We start from the raw sequence: 21,622 nt of genomic DNA on the forward strand, positions 1-21,622 counted from the left end.
TAAGCATCCAACTCTTGGTTTCAGCTCAGGTCATGAACTCATGAACCCTGCCTGCATCAGGCTCTGCACTGCGAGTGGAGCCTGCTTGGGATCGTCTCTCTCTCTCTCTCTCTCTCTCTCTCTCTCTCTCTCTGTCTGCCCCTCCCTCACTCATGCTGTCTCTCTCTCTGTCAAGAATAAATAAACTTAAAAAAAATAATCATCATCCCAGGTTAAGGAGTTCAGAAGTCTTTGAAACTTGACTGTCATGTTTCCAGAGCATTCTAGCGCAGAGTTCAGTGATAATGAGACCCCAGGAATTAGCTTCCACCTCAAAGGATTCAAAGCATGTGCCTAGGAATACGGATTCTAGAGAGTTCAGAAGCCAAAAGGCCTGGTGGCACCCCCCCTTCCTTGCCTGCCTTGTGCAGGTGAATCAGTGGGACTTGGTCCCTTTCTCTGGCAGCTGGGAGAGGTCAGCAGGGGGCCTCTTGGGTGTTTCTGAGGCTCTGATCTTTGGAGTCTTGTAGAGAAACACATGTGAGGCACCCTCTGACTGGACATAATGCTGGGATCTGATCAGAGGAGATTCTCCCTCGCTCCCGGGATCTCAAAATCCACAATGAGGGCTCGGGCCCACGTTCCATCTAATTTGTTCCATGTATTCATTTGTGTCCCCAGAGAGCTAATAGGAAAACCTTGGTGGTCTGGCAGTTTAGGGATGTGGGCGCTGGAGGCAGGCCACCTGTAGTACCTCCCAGGTCTCCCACTTGCTAGCTGTGTGACCTTCCCAAGCTGTTCAGCCTCTCTGTGCCTGGGTTTCTTCAACTGTGAAATAGGAGAGTAGCATTATCCCCCCTTACTGGGTCACTGTGAGGGCTAACTACTCCAGAGCGAGTGACGCGCTGTGTGCCCGGCACAAAAGAAGTGTCACAGATACTACTGGGGTGAGCTGTCCACAGACAGCTCTGTGGAGAACGTGCTTCCCACTTGTCACACCCAGTCCCCATCCTAAGCCGACTTCTCCTGGGCTTACCACTGACGAGAGTCCTCCCAGCGCCCCCGGCGGGCCAGTGCTGCTCGTTCTGGCTTTGACGGATGAGGAAACCAAGGCACAGAGAAGGTGTGCGACTCGCCCAAGGTCCCAGCACTCCCAATGAGTGGGGTGGAGCTGACGTTCCCAGCCAGGAATGTCGACCTCAGAGTCCGGGCTCTCGATTTATTCGCAGTGGTCACTGAATAAAATGAACCTGGCATGTTATGAATTAGGTTATTTGAAACCACGGTCTCAGACCTGACTGTACGTTGGAAACTCCAGGAGGGCTCATGAGAACAGAGTGCTGGGTCCAACCCCAGAGTTTCTAGCTCAGCGTGTCTGGGGTGGACCAGAGAATTTGCTCTTCTGACAAGTTCTCGCTGATGCTGATGGTCCAAGGACCACGCCTGGAGACCCAGTGATTCTAAACATCGATCAAAGATTTCATAGTACTGACTACCATCTATCTATGCCATTGTTTCTTGTACTTGGCCGAATTGACCTACCTGCTCTTATTAACCTATAGAGACCATGATGGAGACGCTAGCTTTCAGGGTCACTGCGGTTTCTTCCACTGATTACGGTGATGGACTTACCATCAACAGCCTTCATCATCACGCTGTGTTTCCCAAGATGACAAACGAGACGCCTCTGATTTTCTTTACCAAGAAGAACGCGTGAATGACAGAAATCACCACCCTAAATGTGACTTAGAGGGATCACTACTACAGAGTAAACAGCGGTTAGGGCGTCGGTTAATATGAGCCCTTCACCCTCACGCAGGGCGCTCCCTTTGAAAGGCCAATGAGATCTGCCACTTTTACCAACGACTTGACCCTTCAGCCACCCGGAGACACGTGCCACACGGTGGCGCTACTCTAGGGCACAGGTTTTATTATCAAGAACCCTAAGGAGTTAGAACGATCACGTGCCAAAGAAAGAAAACCGGTTGAGAACTCCTTCGGGCATCCGTGGCCAGAAATAGCGTGGGTTTACTGAGCCTTGTCCCAGAGTTTATGAACACGAGAAACACGGAAAGATGGCGTCGTTAAGTAGAACGAGGTTCTCAGGCTTGATAACCATTTAGGAGGGACTTTGCCCAGCCCCAGAGGCACATCACATGACCAGTTCTTGCCCGCCCACCCAGCACAGGAGGCATGTCACGTGACCAGCGCCCCTCCCCCCAGCACTGGGGGCATATCAGATGGCCAGCTCTTCCCCGCCCCTCCCCACCCCACGCGGGAGACACATCACGTGACCACTTCGCCCTACCCCCATCCCTGGCCTGCCCAACCCGGGAGGCGTATCACGTGACTGTGACAGGTTCTCCCCCTCCCCACCCACCCATGGGCCCAGTGGGTTCCCCCAGAGCCCCAGGCAAGCTGGACGTGACCCCAGCCCTGAGCTGTCCCCGGGGTCCAGGCTGCCGAGAACCTTCGAGAACCTTCTCTGCTTGCAAGTGGTGTCTTTTTTGCTGCTGTGTTGTTTTTGTCTTGTTTTGTTTTTGCGATGACACTGAGTGGCCCCTGTATTGTTTCTTTCAGCCGGTAATGTTAAAGTAGAGGCTCAGAGTGATGAAGAGAATGGGCGGGCCTGTGAAGTGAATGGGGAAGAATGTGCGGAGGATTTACGAGTGCTTGATGCCGCGGGAGAGAAAATGAATGGCCCCCACAGTGGCCAAGGCAGCAGAGCTCTGTCAGGAGCTGGAGGCATTCGACTTCCTAACGGCAAACTAAAGTGTGATGTCTGTGGGATAATTTGCATCGGCCCCAATGTGCTCATGGTCCACAAAAGAAGCCACACTGGTAAGGCCTGGCGTAGTCCCTCCTTCGGTGGCCCGGAAAGGTCCGCGGGGTGTGGCAGGAGGCATCTGCCCTTTCTCGGCTGAGTGTTCGGAACCCGTCTCCCGAGCGTAGTGTTGTTTTTCTGCACCGCCTCGAAACGTGCACCAATTCTGACCTATACGCAGGGGGAGCGTTCCCGGCCTGGAAAGTTCTGTCTGGGGCCCGAGGTCCCACCGCTAAGCCAAGTAGCGGGCGCTGTGCTGTTAGGGGGCTCCTGTCAGATGAGCTCACCCTTCACACAAGACGGAACAAAACCCAAAGAGATCGACCCGCTGAAATCTACTCCTCGGAGGTTCCCTCGAGAAACCACGAGTAAAAATTGCATTTCTTTTTTTTTTTTTTTTTTAACAAAGATGCCTCCTAGAACTACTGTTATTTATTTACTTATTAAGGTTTCTTTATTTTGAGAGAGCATGAGAACAGGGGAGGGGCGGAGAGAGAGAGAGAGAGAGAGAATCCCAAGCAGGGTCTGTGCTGACAGAGCCTGACGTGAGGCTTGAACTCATGAACCGTGAGATCCTGACCTGAGCTGAAGTCCAGGAGTCAGCTGCTTAACCAGCTGAGCCTCCCGGGGTGCCCCAAAATGTGCATTTCTTAAATTCAAACTCACGGAGCTTGGTTTTTAGAAACACGAGGAAGCGACAGAGAAGCTGCAGGAGACAGTCTTTCACAGAGTTCAGATTGACTCTCGGGCAGCCTTATCCGCCAGCAGGTGAGCCCGAGAACAGCGACGGTCCATTGCCCCGAGTTTCCATCTCCAATTGGTAAAGAACTTCTTGTCGAAGCTTCTGTCTGCTGGAGGCTTTGGAGGTGTCAGAGAAGGTGGAATTCTGTGTCCAAAAGTGAGGACGTTGTAGTGTCCGATGGCTGTGCCCAAGGTCACGAGATGTTCTCACACTGGGGAGAGGGGACGTAGTTCTGCCCCCTCCCTATGCTCGGTCATGGCAGACGGCCAGCCCCAGCCCCAAGCCTTCCCACCACAACTATGGAGTCACCTCTAATGGCACCAGACGGCCTTGATGGGTCACATGTTCTCTTCCACTGCGTGCACGAGGTGTCCTTTGAACTGAAGAGAAACGTTCCTCTTTGGCCGAAAGGCGTGCCAAACACCATAAATTTGCCACCTTGAGGAGTCCCCAAGAGTTTAAACAGAAAACATAGGAACCCAGGGTCCTCGCTGTCCAGGGGTTGGCGTTGGTGGGTCGCCATAAAGCCAGCCATCGGTCACCACACTCCACAAGAGGAGGAGAAGGAAACACTTGAAATGCTTGCTTGGGAGTCACGTAGGTTTTATCAGACAGCTTAGGGAAGTAGGAAGACGGCTTGCAAATTCCAGCCTTGTGTGAGTCTCAAATGGGGCCAAACCCATAGGCGATGATCAGAAATTAAGCGGGAATTCAGAAGAACCGCAGAGCAAAGTAGCTGGCTTGGGAGGAAGTGCCGACTTCCGCCCAGTCGTAAGTTTTACGTCTGTATCAGGGCAGCCTCCAAAGTGACGCCTTCTATTTGTAAGACCCCTGGAAAGCCAGAAAAGAGGTTTATTTTCGGTGAACGTTCCTCTTCGATAAAAAAAAAAAAATTTGACCTATGAAATTAAGCAAACTTTGCTTTTCCTAACGCGTCCCTTAATTTTCAAGTTATCCGGCGAAATGGACCCCTCCCGTCAAGCCCTAAGTCAGGCTTGCGTGAGAGTAGTCAGGCTCTCCCCTTTTGTAATGAGGTGGAAATTAAAGTGAAGGTAGGTTACTCTGTGATAGACACTTAACAGAATACGCCGGGACCCATGTTAATACATTCCTGATGGAGGAAGAGGGCCTCACAAATGAATTACTTTCCTGCTAATTCATGTAAAGCCTGACCGTACAGTGAAAATTCTCTTAAATAAATATTTGATAAATGAATCAAATTCTGGCATACTAAATTGCCGAAATATAATGACTGCCGGCCGCGATAAAAAGAATAATTGCATTTAATGAATAAACCTGCCAAGTCTGGATATGCAGAGGAGCAGCGGCCTTTTCCGCTCCCACAGATAGCGCTGAGCGCCCAGGTACATCCCAGCCACGCTTCCCTCACGGAGGGAGTACGTTCCAGAAGTAGGGACAGAGAGACACCACCGATGTTATGGTTCCTGGCTTGGCTTTTACTAAACAAACGACCAGACTGAAACAGTAAGCCCGTGGATTGTCTTCACAGTGTATTCCCACCCCCGTAAATGTGAGGTCAGGGTCACAGGGAGTTCCAGAAACACACTGGCCAAACTAGGTTTCAGTACGTTAGACATGCTAGAAAGGTGTCCGTTTTCCTGGGATCCGAGCGGAATGACGTTAGAAAAGGCGGGCTGTGCCAGGCCTCCGTCCCAGCCTGAACTCTCCACGTTTCCAGTGCTTCAAGGGCAAGGCTTCTCAAACTCTGGGGCCATGTAATCACCGTGAGATCACGCCAAGATGCAGACCCTGGGGCACACCGCAGAGGACGCGTGGGGTGCTGGAGCCCAGACCCGGCGCATCCGTGGACGGCAGGACGTGCGGCCAGGAGCACACCGTCAGCCTTGCCACTTCAGACGGCTCTTCACGCGGGAGCCCGGGCCCAGCCTGCCGATTTCCGCCCGGAAGCCAAGGCCTGCACCTGCCCACGGCCAGGCGAGCCAGGCGCACCAGGGTTCCCTTGCCCGATAAACGGCAGCCCCCAGGGGCAGTCTCCCCGCCCTGCGCCCCATAGCGCCACCTCGGTGAGGGGCTGTTCGTGCCATTGTCTGAACTGTTGGCTGACCCGACCACTTCCTTCCCTAGTGTTGCTGCTCGGTTTCTGTATGTTAACTGCATCGTAATAGCAGCGCCTTCCCCGCCAACACCTTAGGGCGAATGTGAGAATCACAGGGGAGAGTGCTGTGAAAGAGGCATGCCGGGCAGGGGAAACCCCGCCATGCAAATATGCAGCGTTATTATTCTAAATGATGGGAGCTTTAGCAATAAAGAAAAGCATCAGAGTTATGGTTATGGGTCCGGTCTCGGGCCTACTCTGCTCCCATCTGTAAAACAAAAACGCTCAGTGCATCAGCAGCAAATTACGATCTGCTCCAAGGTACGGTTGCAGTCGGCATGTGTTCATTCTTGCAGCTCAGGTGTATATTTTTTAATCTACCTACTTTTTTTAATGCTTATTTTTGAGAGAGAGAGAGAGTGCACGAGTGGGGAAGGGGCAGAGAGAGAGAGGGAGACACAGAATCTGAAGCAAACTCCAGGCTCTGAGCTGTCAGCACAGAGCCGGACGAGGGGGCTCAAACTCACAAACCAGGAGATCATGACCTGAGCTGATGTCAGATGCTTTACTGACTGAGCCCCCAGGCGCCCCTAATCTACCTTCTTCTGGTAGACCCTCTTAAATTTTGATGGAAGCATCCGTGAAGACTTTGTTTTTTACCCATTAAGTTGTACAAAGGGTCTCAAACATCCTTTTTAAAAAAAAAACATTTAAAATTTTCAATGTTTATTTCTTTTGAGAGAATGCAAAGGGGAGAGGGGCAGAAGGAGAGAGAGAATCCCAAGTAAATCCCAGGCTGTGAGCACAGAGCCCAACGTGGGGCTCAATCCCACGAACCCTGAGATCACGAGCTGAGCCAAAATCAAGAGTCAGGCACTTAACCGATCGAGCCACCGAGGTTCCCCGGGGGCTCAAACATTCTTCCAGAGAGTCCCTAAAGTGGCACATCTGCACAGTCACTGAGATGAACTTAATTTTTGAGTTCAGGATAATAAAGTCTTGATCCCACTACATAAAAGACATCCAGCCCTGGGACCCTTGATCTCACTTAGCTACACCACACGAACGAAGGACCCACAGGAGGCAAGCAGCTGACAGCGGCAAACAGAGAGACACAAATAACGTGCACCGCGGTCTGCCGTCCAGCAGCGGGGCGGTGCCCCCCTTCCTGTTAGCAGCTCCAAAGGGAAACTGCCTTGAGTTGAACACTGTGTTGTCACTTCGGAGAACGCTCCCTCCGAGTCTCCATGCCCCCCGTTACATATTCATGCCAGCCCAGGCAATCAGAAACAAATAGATTTCCAAGGAAAGCCGGCCAGCGGGATTAAGACGCCAGGCTCAGCACGAGACGCGAGAACCACTGACTCACATTAGAAGACAGATTTCACTCTTGAAGAAACGGCCGCCTTTCTTTCCTTCCCGCCCTGTTCTGCAGAAGGGGGCTGGGGGGCGGGGAGGGGAGCATGGCTTTAATGACCTGCCCCTCCTATGTCCACCGCAGGATCCCCCAGCCTCATCGGCATGGAGGGGGTACCTCACACAGCTGGCTAGCTTTGGGTCATGCCAGGACACATCCGCGCCACCAGGAAGAGTCCTCCACCCTTATTAGAAGCAGTTTCGTGGCGAGAGCATTCCTTACTGACTGCCTTTCCGGAATGTCCAGCTGAAGGTGCACCCTGACGTAACCCGCTCCACCCTGCCGGGTCTCCGGCCCCCAGGGACCACTGACTCCTCTTTTCCCTTGCACCTGCTCAGAGTTAAAATATCTACGTTCATGCACGTGGGTGACGACAGCCCAGAAGTGTTTCTGATAGATCATCAGATGCTCCTGGACGTTTCTCAGGGTCACCTGGCCACCAGCTCTTGGAATCTTCTGACCCAGCGCGGGCTTGTATCTCAGGGATTTCCTTCATTCTTGCTGGTTGGTTTTACTGTCACCTTCTCACCTGCTTGACTTTCAACCCTCTTTGCCCAGCCAAGTGCAACCCAGATACAGATTTGGGGAAATAGCGAATACGCCCTGTTTGGTAGCAGCATTCCCCCCCACCCCCAGCCTGCAATAAAAAATCACACGTTAGTTTCATTTTTTGGACTAGCACATCCGCCCGCCCTGCCTGACAACAAAAGCAATAACCATCATGACATCCAGGTGCCCGTGTAAACTTTTACCCCGAAGCTGGTGGCGATTTTCATAGGACCGGACATGCTTCTACTTTGGTCAGAGTTCTGTCTCGTTCACCCAAACCACATCAGTCATTTGGGAACATTGTTAAAGACGCATTTTCGCACGTCTTTTTCCTAAGAAAAAAAAAAAAAAGAAACCCATTACCAGGAAGTGTTTTTTTTTTTTTTTTCATGGTATCTCAACACCAGATACTGTGGTCGCATAGAGCTCTTCTAAAAAAAAAAAAAAAAAAAAAAAAAAAGGAAAAGAAAAGAAAAAGCAGTTGTTTCCAAAAGAGCTTTAATGTGTGCTTAAGCCTGACAGGTATATTCTTCTTCTAACACGAGAACGAAGCAAGATGGTCACCAGCTCGGAGCGGGAGGGAGTCCGAGCCCCAGGACTGCTCAGTAGCCTGTTTCTTTCCCACAGATGCCCGCGTGTGTCCCTCTGTGGGGTCCCCCCGCATACAGTCAGGCACTGCCACATCCAGCAGAGGGTCCCATGCTTCCTTGGCCACCACTCCAGCTGTAACATCCCCAGAATTCCTAATAGCAAGTCATGTGCATCTCTTAGAATAGTTGTACTGAAAATACAACTTATCTTCTGTGCATAGAGGCCAGCAAGAGCTTCACGGGTTCAGGATTTGGGGAGGAAAGCAAAAAAGGAAAAAGCCAGAGACCTCCATGTGGCCCTGGCTTGGATGCCCTACCATTTGGGGGGGGGGGGATTAGGGACTTGTCTTTGGACTTCTCTTTCTTAACTTATTTTATTCAATCTTTCTCCTTCTCTCTCTCTCTCTCTCTCTCTCAGCCTCACACTCTCTCTGTCTGTCTCCTTCCTGATTTGCCTGCGTAGGGACAGACAGGTAATGGAGAAGAAATTGAAAGGGAAAATACAGGGAAAATGTAAATGAAAAGAACTTATTATAACAGTTATAATGAAGTGCCTTTCATTTAAATATAAGAATGTAACGCTGAAATGAACTTGTGATCCTGAAATGCATTTTTAATGAGTTTCCTTTTTATTTTGCTTGCTTCAGTGGCATATTTTAAAGACCCTTTGAAAAAAGCCACATTAAAAACCCCACCAAATGCCACAACACGCAAAATTGGATATTGGTTTATTCCAAAACTGCTGATCAGGAAGAGTGGCTCTTCATCACAAAATGTTGCAGTCACTTTATTTAAATGAGTTTGAATTTGCATTGTGATGTGCCATTCTGATTTAGGGAAAAAAAATTAGATTTTCAGATCAAATTGACCCAACCAGTGAAGCGTTAAGGAACTGGCAGGTTTAGTCTGAAAGCCTCATGTTCTATCAAACCTGCAGCGGGTGGAAGTCACCGGGCCCCCGTGGGAAGCAACTTCCTCGCGGGTCCTGCACCTGTCCCCGCGCGCGCGCGCGCGCGCGCAGAGTTTTGTGCTCACCGATCCCCTCTCCTCCTCCCAGGCGAGCGGCCTTTCCAGTGCAACCAGTGCGGGGCTTCGTTCACGCAGAAGGGCAACCTGCTTCGGCACATCAAGCTGCACTCTGGGGAGAAGCCCTTTAAGTGTCATCTCTGCAATTACGCGTGCCGCCGGCGGGACGCCCTCACTGGCCACCTGAGGACGCACTCCGGTAGGTCCACTGGGCGCGTGTGTGTGTGCGCACGCGCGCGCCGGAGCGCCCCCTGCAGGCCGGCCCGGCCCGGGGGAACACCCCCTCACACCCCGGGCATCCATGCCCCGGTCCCCGAGTTTGACTCCCCACAAAACCAGATGATGTGGGTGGGAAATGACGCGCGCGCGCGCACAGAAGTCCCAATTTACAGAGAGTGTTTCGACAAGGTAAGTGAGGCTTTTCTAAGCACCTTTGCCAGCCGTGTGCTTTCCACGGGGCGCGCGGGTCGTATCCCCAAAGTTCCCAAGTACATGTCTTTATCGAAATTGCGAAGTGGCTCGTATTACTGCTTTACGCAGAGCGGCGGTCACGGGCATAGTTACTTTGCAAAGCTGAGCAATGACGCGAGAAGGGCCTACCGCTCTCTGTCCTGGTTGGGGACACGCCTGTCCCCCCGCTCCCCAGGGGGACACTGCCCTGAGTGAGCCCGACTGTGTAACTCGTGCCAGGAGCCAGTCACACCTCAGCTAAGAGGCCACTTGGGGGAGGAAGAGGCTTCAGACCAGCTCCCTCCAGACCTCGCCAGGGCCACACTATCCCCATTGGTAGGGATGCTGCCTCCTGGGGAAGATCTGCCTATAGTTGGGGCTGTCTCCTCCCAGGTGTGAGGAGTGTAGTTAATAGTGAGGCTTTAGTGGCCTCTCCTTGTGCCCCGTTCTGTGGCCCGTGAGTATGTACTGAGGGCCCAGGAACGTCACTCTCTGTGGGGGAGGCAGGTGGGCAGTAGCAAAGCACCAACGTGCTGCAAGTGTGGTGACGCCAGCCTCTGAGGGGACGGTGGGAGCGCAGGGAGGGGACGGCCGGTCTCCAGGGCAGGGCGGGAGGTTTCAGGAGAGACTTCCAATAGAAGGAGGGGCTAGAGTCCACAGTGGAAGGTGAGTTTCTAAGGTTTACCTTCAGACACATTGCACACGAACGCATCAATCCGTAAGTGACCCTAGAAGGGGGCGCGGGACGCATTTTAGCCAGCGTTTCGTAGTCTTTCTGCTGGGGGAGGGGGCGGCAGGTACCTGCAGCAGCTCACGAGGAGGCGAAGCAGGTGGTCACAGGGGCCCTGGGACTGCCGGTTCCCTTTTGGGGTCCAGACATGACACCTCCTCTCCATGCCGATCCCCCAAATGTTCTTTAATTAGAAAACTTAAAATCTTCCAAGAGAGGAGCTGTACAAAACTGAGGTCAGCAGGGGGTGATGGTGGGACCGAAGCCACCCATTCCCCCCAGGGGGGCCTGGAACCTGTTGGGGGGGGGCGGGGAGGGCTGTGCTGCAGGGGACAGGGGGAACAGATGGCCCACCCCAAACTGGAGGACAAGAGGGCGACAGTGAGTGTTCTTCAGTGTTCACCTGTGTCAATAACGAGGAGCCCGTGTGCTGCCCGCCCCCCCCCCGCCCCACCAAGAAGGGAAGGTGTGCAGGGAAATGATAAGGTTTCGGATGTGACGAGCAGACCGTCTGGGTGGTCTAGGGCAGAGGCACTTCGCATCCGTCATCCGTGCAGGTCAAGTGGACATCAGCACGGTTGCCAACAGTACCCCATTGAGGTGGTAGGAACCACGACCCCACGTAGGTGGAAGACACCAAGACTCATCCTCAGGCGACGCCAACCGTGTCCTCATAATCCCCAGTTACTCTGATTGGCAGCCGAAATCTCGCCTTGAACCTTGAAGTGATGCCTCTCTCTTTTCTTTCCTTCCTACTGTGAAGTCTGGAGCACCCAATGCAGTACTTTAGGCCACTCTGCTTCCATGCCCGCTGACGTCCTTCGAGGCATGATGGTCCCCTGCTCTAAGCACGGCCAGTTACTTGAGTAATTATACAGGAGCGTGGTAGACTTTGGACAGCTTGTTTCTATCACGGATGCGCTGATGAGCAAGTAGGTAATACGATACCATTGACCCAGGGCTGCTGGTGACTCCGCCACCTGAGGGAGCCACACAGCTCTCGGAAAAGACGCTGATGGAGGCTCCATAAGAGGACTTCACTAGAATAAAATGAAGACTTTGTTCTTCATCTGCAAACCCAAATGGGGCCACATTCTATTCCATTGTGAAGTGGCCCACTGCCTCCCTCCCAACTCCACTGAAACAGTGATCCATCTCACAGTTTTCTCTGGCAGCTGGTGGTGGCTTGAGGTTCCAAAGGCCAACGACACATCAGTGGCGAGATGTGACTATAGCTTTGTCCCAGGCTGATACAGGGTGGGGCGGTCTGGCAGGGTAGGGGAGGCCCTTCCTTCCTCACCGCCTTCTTTGGAAGTCACAAGCCAAGCTAGAGACTTTCTTCCCTTCAGAATCTTGGGCTGTGCTTCAAGGTGTATTTTAGGCAACACTGTGCATTTCCAGGTTACTTCCCCGGTGTTAGGGACGCGATGGTTTCTACAGGTAGGGATGGATCCCTTTCTTCCTCTGTGAAATGCTCCAAAGGTCAAATTTTACATTTCGTCTTAGTCTTCTCTAACCATTGCTTCTGTTCACCTAAGGAAGAGATGGAACCAGTACAAGCTTTGGTTGAACCATTTTACCAAGCATTCCGATTTGGATGGTATTGATTTTTATATAATACATTCAGATATGTGAACTCTAACGACATGAGAAGGAAGTAGGAGAAGATTCTGGTCTTCGGATGGAAATTTATTTTCCTTACGTAAATAAAGATACTTTACTTATCTCATCTCTTAAAACGCTGTCTATGAAAGTCATTAAGCTTGGGCACGATATGAGTTTGTTGGCGTGAGTGTTCTTTCCCTAAAATACCGCTCCATAAAGTTTGGGAGGAACTAACCTCATTATAGACACTGCACTGCCTAAAGCAGTGGCCACCAGCCATATGTGGCATTTAAATTTAAGTTTCGTCAATTAAACTTAAACGAAATCAAAACTTCAGTCCTCGGTGACTGTAGCCAGACTCTGCATGCTCAGTGGTTCATGGGTGGCCACCATATTGAACAGTACAATGACTATCGCATTGGACGGCACAGATGAAGAACACATCCATCGTCATAGTGAGTTTTGTTGGTCAGGGCTGATCCAGAGACCACGCCATCCTTAAGCTTTTGGGGAGAACACAGAGCTTTTTGAAGCTAGAACAGGAAAATACATTTTGGAAACAAATGCTCATTTCATTAACGCATCACTATCCGCTGTGGTATCTTCGAGACCTCAAGTTATCCAGTTTAGCATCCTGGAACTGAATGCACTTTCGGTGCATTTAGATCTGTCACCAGTGTCTTGCCAGACCTGGCCCGCAGCGTAGACATGGACGAGTCTGACTTTAGAGGAGCATCTGTGTATCCTCCAGGCAACCGGGAACATCCCTCCCATCTCCGCCCACGTGGTGCCCATGCGATCACACGGTGATGGCCCATTTCCTCCAGTTAAAGAACAGTGATTTCAGTAGAAGAGAATTTGGGAGTTAGGACAGTGGGCAAATTAAGGTGAAATCAGAGTCACACGAGTTCTTCGTACATTCAGCGAAACCCCTGGGCATTCCTATTTTTAAATTCGGCAATTTTGACTGAGTCCACTTTAGCTCTCAAGAGGGGAGGGGTTCTTTGCCTTTTTCGGTAATGATTGTATTGCATGAATTCGCATCACACCAAGGCCAGTATTTAATTGGGGTCTTGAACTCGATTGTGTTTTCTGCAGTTGGTAAACCTCACAAATGTGGATATTGTGGCCGAAGCTATAAACAGCGAAGCTCTTTAGAGGAACATAAAGAGCGTTGCCACAACTACTTGCAAAGCATGGGCCTTCCAGGCACGCTGTACCCAGGTAAGCGCTGGCTCACCCTCCCGGCACGCAGCGAAGAAGGGCCCCGGGCACACAGCGCCGGGTGCACAACCCAGGCATGCGAGCCGCCACCGCCCCGACCAAGGGACGTTTTTGGCAGAAGCACTCTGTGCTTCCTGACTTTTGAAGGCCTCATCTCACCAGAGAGAGCCTGACCTTGAACCCCTCCCTCTTGAAAGCTGGGGAAGTGTCTGAGAGAATAGTGACCCCAGAAACTTTGCCGGGGGTGGGGGGCGGGCGGTTCTTGGTTTGGGGAATTTTTTTTTTAACTAAACCAGGAGTATCGATTGCTTCTTTGTGCTTAGTCCTCAAAATAAGATGTGAAATCTTGTCTTAAAAACTCTTCTTTTCATGAAGTTGATCGAATGAAAGCTTTCAGGCTGGGTTTTCGTTCATCCGTTTCGGCACCCGTCTGGAACGAGTGAGCTCCTTGGCAAAACCCTGACAGTCGAGAGGGTTGCGGCTGTCACAGGATTGGAGGAAAGGCTGCTTTTTTCTTATGAGCCTTGGTGCCCGAGGCACCACATCACCCTGTGGCACTTGACTCCGATCTTAGATAATGTAAAGTGAAGGATGCTCACGCTGGTGTCGAAGGAGGCTGAATTTACTCCAAGGGACAGCGCTGTCATAAAAGGCACCTTTCTAACCTTTTAAGACGTAAGAAATGTCTGAATAGGTCAATGGAAGCCGACCTCCTTACAAACGCGGTTTATTTGACGCCACCGCTGGAAAAATCGTCACGGGACCCAGAAGCAGAAGTGAAATTAAGGGTCAAAAGTTTGTTAAATCTCACTCAGCTTTCTGGCTTTAATGAATGGCTCGTAAAGGAAATCCACCAGGGAATACTCGGGTAGCTTTTGTGATTTTAAATTTTGTGTGATCGCTTATCGTACTTCTACTGTGGTGAAATACACATAAGACAAAACTTACTCTCTTAACCATGTGAAATGGAGAGTTGAGAGGCATGAGGTACGGGCAAGAGATTCAGATTAAGGACAGGTGAGAACAGGAGAGACAAACAGTCAGAGTGGAATTCTGGGACACCTGGGTGGCTCAGTCGGTTAAGCATCTGACTCTTGATTGCGGCTCAGGCTCATGATCCCAGGGTCATGGGATCGAGCCCCATGTCGGGCTCTGCGCTAACAGTGTGGAGCCTGCTTGGGTCTCTCTCTCCTTCTCTCTCTGCCCCTCCCCTGCTCACTCTCTCTCAAAATAAATAAATAAACTTAAAAAAATTAAAAAAATAAATGAACGGAGGCCCAAGAGTCAGATAGTTTGGGCATCAAGGGGCAACGTTTTACGTGGCAGCACCTCTGTGGTTCTAGCACTGCCTGCCTCACCGATTAGCTGTGGATCTGGGGGCTAACCATTGACCTCTCTGGGCGAGCCTTACTCTTGTCACCTGTAAAATGGGGAGATCCCACTGAATTATCATTTAGCTCTCTTCCAAGTCTGGTGTCTGTTTCTAGAAAGGAAAGGTATGGAGGGTTACTGGAGCAGGTGAGACTAGATAGGAAAATCCCAATAATCATGTACTAGTCACCAGTTTGTGGCCAACCCCCAAGATGGCGTCTACAGGTTCAGAGATGATGGCGCTCCTTTAGAATAAAATTTAAACTTTGTTTAGACATTGTATTTTCCTGCCAAAAATAAATTAACGGGCCTTGGAAGTAAGGGCCACAGTGCCCTGCTTTGCCGAGAAGGAGGGACACGTGAAGAAGCACTCTGGCTCCGTAGGTCAAATGAGAGACCGGTGACAATGGGTTTTATGGATTTTGTGCGTATCCTTTACGTAAATCTGGATGTGAGCCCTTATGTTCGCCCATTTAATGAAAAACACCGTTTCTGATGTAAAAAAAAATTGCACATCCAGCCATCATAACCAGTTTGAAATGTATGTTTCCAGAATGGACGGACCCATGTTCAAATAAGCCATTTGTCGACCCAACAGATATTTGCTGCAATTTATTATCTACAGTACTGACCTGTTTGAATACAGTGATCTGAATGTCCCTTTAGAGCCATACACATGGAGTCGAGAAGACAGAATGAACAGGAGACACAGACAGAGCGCATTGGTTTTCTCCGCTATTGTATTACCGAAGAAACACTCTGGGAGATCACAGCGGGCTGCTCCTGGCGGTCCCTGAGACCTGGGCTCAAGTTGCATCTCTGTACCTGGGTTTGAATGCGACCCTGGGCTCTCAAGTAGGAGTGCTAACTCCTGCCCGGCCAACCTGGCAGAAATGAGGGCAGAGAATGCAGACACGGGTCACCCACGGGCTGTCCATGTCAGTGAGCCTGTGTGTCAGCAATATGTATGTTACCCCATAGGCAGAGTCAACGCAGCCCTGAAATGCTAATTTCTTCCCTTGGGTGATCAGATTATTTGGAATATCGCAGCGATGGGTCCTTATGTCCCTGTGTTCAGGAGATAAGAAGGCTTCAGGCATGTGGTGAGCGCTGCCCGGGGGGTGGAAGGTATCCATAAAAGCACTTCAGTCAGAGTCCTGCGAGACGACATCTGGGATCTTGGGGGCAGACAGTGGGCTGCTGAGGTGTGGGCAGGGGGGTCTTGGTCACTTTGCTGTGCCAGGGCTGGTCGAACCTGTGCCTTCTGTGTGTCTTTCAAGCCCCATTCTCCCTACAGAGCCGGAGAGCAGCCCCCTCGGTGCTCCCGTGGGCACCCAGACACCCTCTTCCCTCTTCGATCCCCTTAGGTTGGGGCCATTCTTTGGGATTAGGTAAAAACAAAGCCTAGCCCAGCTAGGATGTGGGAGAGTTTAATTTTTCTGAATGTAGCTTTATTTAGCTAAAGGTTTCTTGGTCATCTGTCACAACTTCCTTTAAGGATGAAGTAAGTTTCTCTCGAGCATTTGGAAGATGATCATTCAGGTACACAGATCGCATTACAAGCTCTTGCAGGGAAATGCCACTGATCTGGGAGTCTGGGACTCCTTTGTCCCTCACTGTGATGACCCCGAGGGTCTCAGGAGGCCCTGTGGCCCTGGGCAGGGAAGACACCCACAGTGCTCTGCTTGGCCGAGAAGGACGGACATGTGGGCAAGCATGTGGGATCCATAGGTCAGATGTGCACACCCCCTGGAATTGGGCTTCGTGGATGTTGTGTGTATCCTTCACACCAGTCAGGGTGTGGGTTATTATGTTTGCTCATTGAGCAGGAAACACGCATTTCTGATGTTAAAAAATTACATATACCGGCGATAATAACCAATTTGAAATATAGGCTTCCAGCGCGGCCTTCATAATAGCAATGGAGACATAAAATACTTAGAAATCATCTTAGCAGGTAATGTGCAGGGCATAATGAAGGAAGCTACCACACCGTGCTGAGGCAAGAAAGCAAACGTGGAACACTGGAGAGGGGGAGGGTCAGACACTGTGGGCACGAATCTTCCCGAATCAAGGCGTGGGTCCAACATAAAATTTGGAATATCGTGAAGTGTGTCTGGAAACGTAGATGAGAGAATTGGCATGGTTGAAGAAGGAAAAGTAATGTGTCGTGCTGTGTTAAAATGTAGCTATGACGTGGGGCTCTTTGGGAGAATAGATAGAAATCGAGAATAGTAACAGAAGATCCTATGGATCCTGTGATAAATCAGCATGTCATATCTGGGGAAGGAGGAGAGGGAGAAATAGGGCAGTGGGATTTAAGCGGACCATTCAGAAGTGGTGACAGAGGGATGGGTTAACTGTTTGGAATGTAATTAATTGGCATTTTCAGGTCTTCGTATGTTACGATACATTGCAGGGACATGAACGTTCTATCCCCAAAAACCCAACTGTAAAAACTAGAATATAGGCAGACTCTGTAAGAGACAAAGTTGTCTCTTCAACCATGGAAAGAAAGATGGAAATGGAAAAAATGGAGGTCGGCTAGGAATACTCCCTCCATCAACATTTAGCCCCACAGGGTCTAGCTTTTCCCACAGTTTGCAGGTGTTATTTGATTTCCCAGAGTTTGCTGTGTGTTCAGGGATCAGGAGCTCTGGGTTCTCTCCCCATGTTGCCCGGATTCGCTGTAGCATCTTGGGCGGCCACGTTCCTTCTGCACATCCCTTCGCGGTGCCTGTCGATGGCGTAGGAACCTCAGATCATTTCTAGCTCTGACAGGTAGTGCTTTGATCCTCAGCAGGCTGGTGTCGGGACTGACTGAGTTAGTGGATTTGGGGGCACTGGAAAAGTTAAGAGGACTCGTCCGAGGGACACAGTTGCTTAATCCCATCCAGCTTCTGGTGACAGGGATGGAGTTTGTTCCTTTGGCCTCGGGAGATAACATACGGCCGGCAGGTGTCATTAGCAGGTGGCCGTGGGCAGCCTCTGTCCCAGCTGAAAGAGCTGCCGGGGAGATTAGCAATAATCCTTGCGAAGGGCCTGGCTCTTGTAGGCGCTTAACGAATGTCAGATTTAATGCTGGATGCGACCGAATCCTTTCATTGTAAGCTTTTCTAAACTGGCCTCTCTAACTGTCTTTGACTTTAGTCATTAAAGAAGAAGCTAATCACAGTGAGATGGCAGAAGATCTGTGCAAGATAGGATCAGAGAGATCCCTCGTGCTGGACAGACTAGCAAGTAACGTCGCCAAACGTAAGAGCTCTATGCCTCAGAAATTTGTTGGTAAGAGTCAAACGTTTGCTGTCTCTTAACGAACAACTATGCGGGTGTTGTCGGCTCAGGTGCAAATTAGTTGAGAGTAGAAGGAAGAAAAAGTAGCTCATATTTTACAGAGCAAAAAAATTGGTAGGCTTCACGTTTCTTAAATATTTTGGAGTTTTTTCTTTGTTTCATGTTTATTGACATATTTTGAGAGAGAGAGAGCACATGTGGGGGAAGAGCAGAGAGAGAGGGAGAGAGAGAATCCCCAGCAGGCTCTGTGCTGTCGGCCCAACATGGGGCTCGAACTCACAAACTGTGAGATCATGACCTGTGTTGAAACCAAGAAGTTGGACACTCTACTGACTCAGCCACCCCGGTGCCCCTGGAGTTTTTTCTGATAGACTTCTTAAAAATGAATTCCTCTCCTGGTAGTTTTTCCTAGATGTGGTCTTGCAGCCTCCTGGGCACCCAGGAGATCTGCCTGTGGACAGAGTTGGCCGGGTCAGTGTGCTCGGAGCCAAGGACATGGGTCCAGCATGGCCAGGGGCTCCCCACACAGCCCATTCACCCGCTGCCCGAGCAGCCTCGCTGAACTTCGAAAGCTCATTTTTCACACGAAGTTCATAACACTCCTTGCATGGGCTACTTTGAATCACGTAGCAACTTGGCCCGTGAGACGTGTCCAGAGAAGAGGGGGGCACAGCCACGATTGCTGTTCTCACCATTGAATCTCTACCTGTGTCAGGTGCTTTGAGGGATAAAAGGAAGATCAAAGTGTCCCTTTCCTCTAGGACCTTGCTGTTGTGTAGATGATAGATGCACCAGTAACCATCGCCAGGCCTCATGCTGCAGGTGCGGGAAGAATAATAGCTATTTAGGTCGGTTTAAGAGTGGAAGTGCAGTAAGCTGGGGGCCCAACCTGGGAGTGTCTGCACACAGCCACGTGTTGATGCTGTCAGCTGGTCACGTTACTTGACCTTGGTTCCATTCGTTGTGTGCCTCACGGGGTTTTGTGGACATTAGTTAACATCATGGATGTGAGAACATTTACAAAGTCTCAATGTGAAACTCAGCTGTTATCATAAGGATAATATAGAAGGAGAATGCTGGGAGAGGTCATGTCCAGGAAAGAGGACCATGGGGGGAGGGTCATGGTCAAGAAGGAAGACCATGGGGGAAGAGTCATGTCCAGGAAGGAGGACCGTGGGGGGAGGGTCATGGTCAGGAAGGAGGAACATGGAGGGAGGGTCATGGTCAAGAAGGAGAACCATGGGGGGAGGGTCATGTCCAGGAAAGAGGACCATGGAGGGAGGGTCATGGTCAAGAAGGAAGACCATGGGGGGAGAGTCATGTCCAGGAAGGAGGACCATGGGGGGAGGGTCATGGTCAAGAAGGAGAATCATGGGGGGGGGAGGGTCATGTCCAGGAAAGAGGACTATGGGGGGAGGATCATGGCCAAGAAGGAGGATCATCGGGGGAGGGTCATGGTCAGCAAGGATCATGGTGGGGAGGGTCATGGCCAGGAGGGAGGATCATGGGGGAGGGTCATGGCCAGGAAGGAGGATCATGGGGGAAGGGTCATGGCCAAGAAGGAGGATCGTGGAGGGAGGGTCATGGCCAGGAGGGAGGATCATGGGGGGAGGGTCATGGCCAGGAAAGAGACCATGAGGGGAGGGTCATGGCCAGAAAGGAAGATGATTAATAAAAGCTTCATGCAATTGATAGTGACCTTGATGGAGGAATAGGACTTCAGCACATTGTTCATAGTGGAAGAAGGGGAGAGGATTCTGAACAGACAGATGAAAGCGTAGGGAAATGGTCATGCTGGTGGCTGGGGTGGATGGAAGACACGGGCTGACTGAGGAGCAGGACCTGTTCTGGGCTGATTCACGTACCCTCAGGGAAGCTCTCCCGGAGAGCTCTGGCCACGGAATCAATGGTCTTTGAGAGCTGAGGTGAGCAATGCGCCCTCAGCTCAGTAGGCGGGAGAGAGCTTTGACATGTTTCATGGGCGCCATACCTTGGAAAATAGAGACCACATATGCAAAGGTTGACTGCACCAGAAGGATGGGGCAGTGGGGGCATGGGAGGGAGGGGACAGAGCAGAGAGGAAGGAGTCTTGGTGACAGCGGCGTGGGGGCCAGGGCAGGTGGTGGGAGTGGAAGCCGTGAGTCGTGGTGACTCTCTTAGAGGGAGATGCCAGTTATAGAAATGATAAGGCCAGTTTCTGGAAAAAAAAGTTCTGTTTTTGATCTGCTAATTTTCAAGGGCTTTCTGGTGTGGGGGCCACATGGGAGCCTATGTAAAAAGTGTGTGTTGGGGAAGGATGGGGCTAGAATGGGGTTAACGGTTGATGAGGCCTGGGGTTCCAGAGGACAGATGCGACAGCAGGAAGCGGGGAGGACAAAGGAGAGGCCGAGTTCTTGTGGCTTTGATGAGGTTTTCAGAGGCTTGTCATAGGTGGGGGAAAGAAGGATTCAGTTTAAAACATTTTTGCAAACCACTGGTCAGAGATGCCATGTGGGGAGTCACACGAATGTGAGCTCTTAGTCGGGGAGAATGACAGAGACGCTGCATTTCCTGAGCAGAAGGGCAGTGAGGTCCTTGAGCACAGGCTAGGCTGTTGTGGTGGGATTTCAGGTCGCACTGCGCTAGGTGAGAACTCAGCGTTCACAGACAGTGAGCAGTGAGCAGTGTGTAGGGGACAGTGGGCGAGGCAGAGGACAGTGGCCGGGTCACCATGAGGGGAGACGGAGCAAAGAAAGACCCAGTAGCAAGCGTGCCTGAAGATCGTTACTGGTCCCTGACCAGCTGTGTCTGACTTCTCCTTTGGGTTGGGAACCTGGAGAAGTCCCGCTGAGGACTTTGGCAATGAACGTTTGCAACCTGTTTTAGCTTTTGGAGGTTTCAGCCCAAACCAGACTAACCGTGAGCCTCTCCTGCAGCCACCTGGGAGGAGGCCCCAAGTTAGGCGTTGTCTTGAGATTTAGATGCTTCCGTGTTTAAAAAAAAAAAAAAAAAAAAAAAAAGCTCTGATCAAGCCCAGCAAAGGTTAGAAAGAAGTCCCCAGAGGGGAGGGGGCACAGAAGCGTGACGGGAACAGTAGGGTAAGGACAGCAGCATGGAGGTTGGAAGGAAGGGCTCAGGAGCGGCTGTGCATGCTGTTATGGGTTTTCCCAAGAAAACCAAGAAATATTGGTGATTCAGCCAACTCAGCATATTTAAAATAACGCCTCCTTTTGCCCCCCAATGCCTACCTTGTCCTCACTTCCATTCAATGGAATTTTAATCAACCGCTCCTAACTTGTCACAGCTTCTCCATCTCTAAAATTAAAAAAGAAAAGAAAAGAAAAGAAAAAGATGGGTCTCTAGGGTCCCTCTTAACTTCTAGATGCTGAGTTTATCCTTTATATGAATTCTTGAAGTGTGTAGGAGTGCGGTTCTTATCATTCGTTATCATACACACGGGCCAGTGGTGGTGCAGTCGAAAGACCTCCCGGTTGACATTCAAGAGACCTGGGGACAGGGTCCAGCTCCAGCTGTGACTGGCTGGCAACTTTGAGCACATCCCTGGACTCAGTGTCCCCATCTGTGAAATGGGCGTGATGCCTCCTACCCTGCATCCCTCCCAGTGCCAGTCTGAAGATCAAAAGGGATGATCAGATCCCTTGATCTTTTGGTCAAAAGATCAAAACTTGAGAAAGCACCTTAAAATTGTAAGATGCCATGATTTTTGCAAGGGACATTGCTCCGAATGACCCATAATTTTGCTTA

The 21,622-nt window shown here is 50.8% G+C and overlaps 1 protein-coding gene across 23 annotated transcripts in view; it reads left to right on the plus strand.

Annotated features, from left to right (window-relative positions):
* IKZF1 (IKAROS family zinc finger 1) overlaps positions 1–21,622 on the plus strand; it is a 101,275-nt gene that overhangs the window by 70,348 nt on the left and 9,305 nt on the right. For 10 of the 23 annotated variants that reach the window (XM_045052121.1, XM_045052119.1, XM_023250160.2 and 7 more), the window contains 4 exons: positions 2,560–2,820; positions 9,236–9,403; positions 13,088–13,213; positions 17,735–17,869. In XM_045052121.1, coding sequence (XP_044908056.1) covers positions 2,560–2,820; positions 9,236–9,403; positions 13,088–13,213; positions 17,735–17,869 — 690 coding nt within the window. The remainder of the gene's footprint in view (positions 1–2,559; positions 2,821–9,235; positions 9,404–13,087; positions 13,214–17,734; positions 17,870–21,622) is intronic. The other 13 variants (XM_045052124.1, XM_045052127.1, XM_023250171.2 and 10 more) reach the window with 9 other exon arrangements.

The sequence above is a fragment of the Felis catus genome, chromosome A2 (genome assembly GCF_018350175.1).
Source record: "Felis catus isolate Fca126 chromosome A2, F.catus_Fca126_mat1.0, whole genome shotgun sequence".
NCBI classification, from domain to species: Eukaryota; Metazoa; Chordata; class Mammalia; order Carnivora; family Felidae; genus Felis; species Felis catus.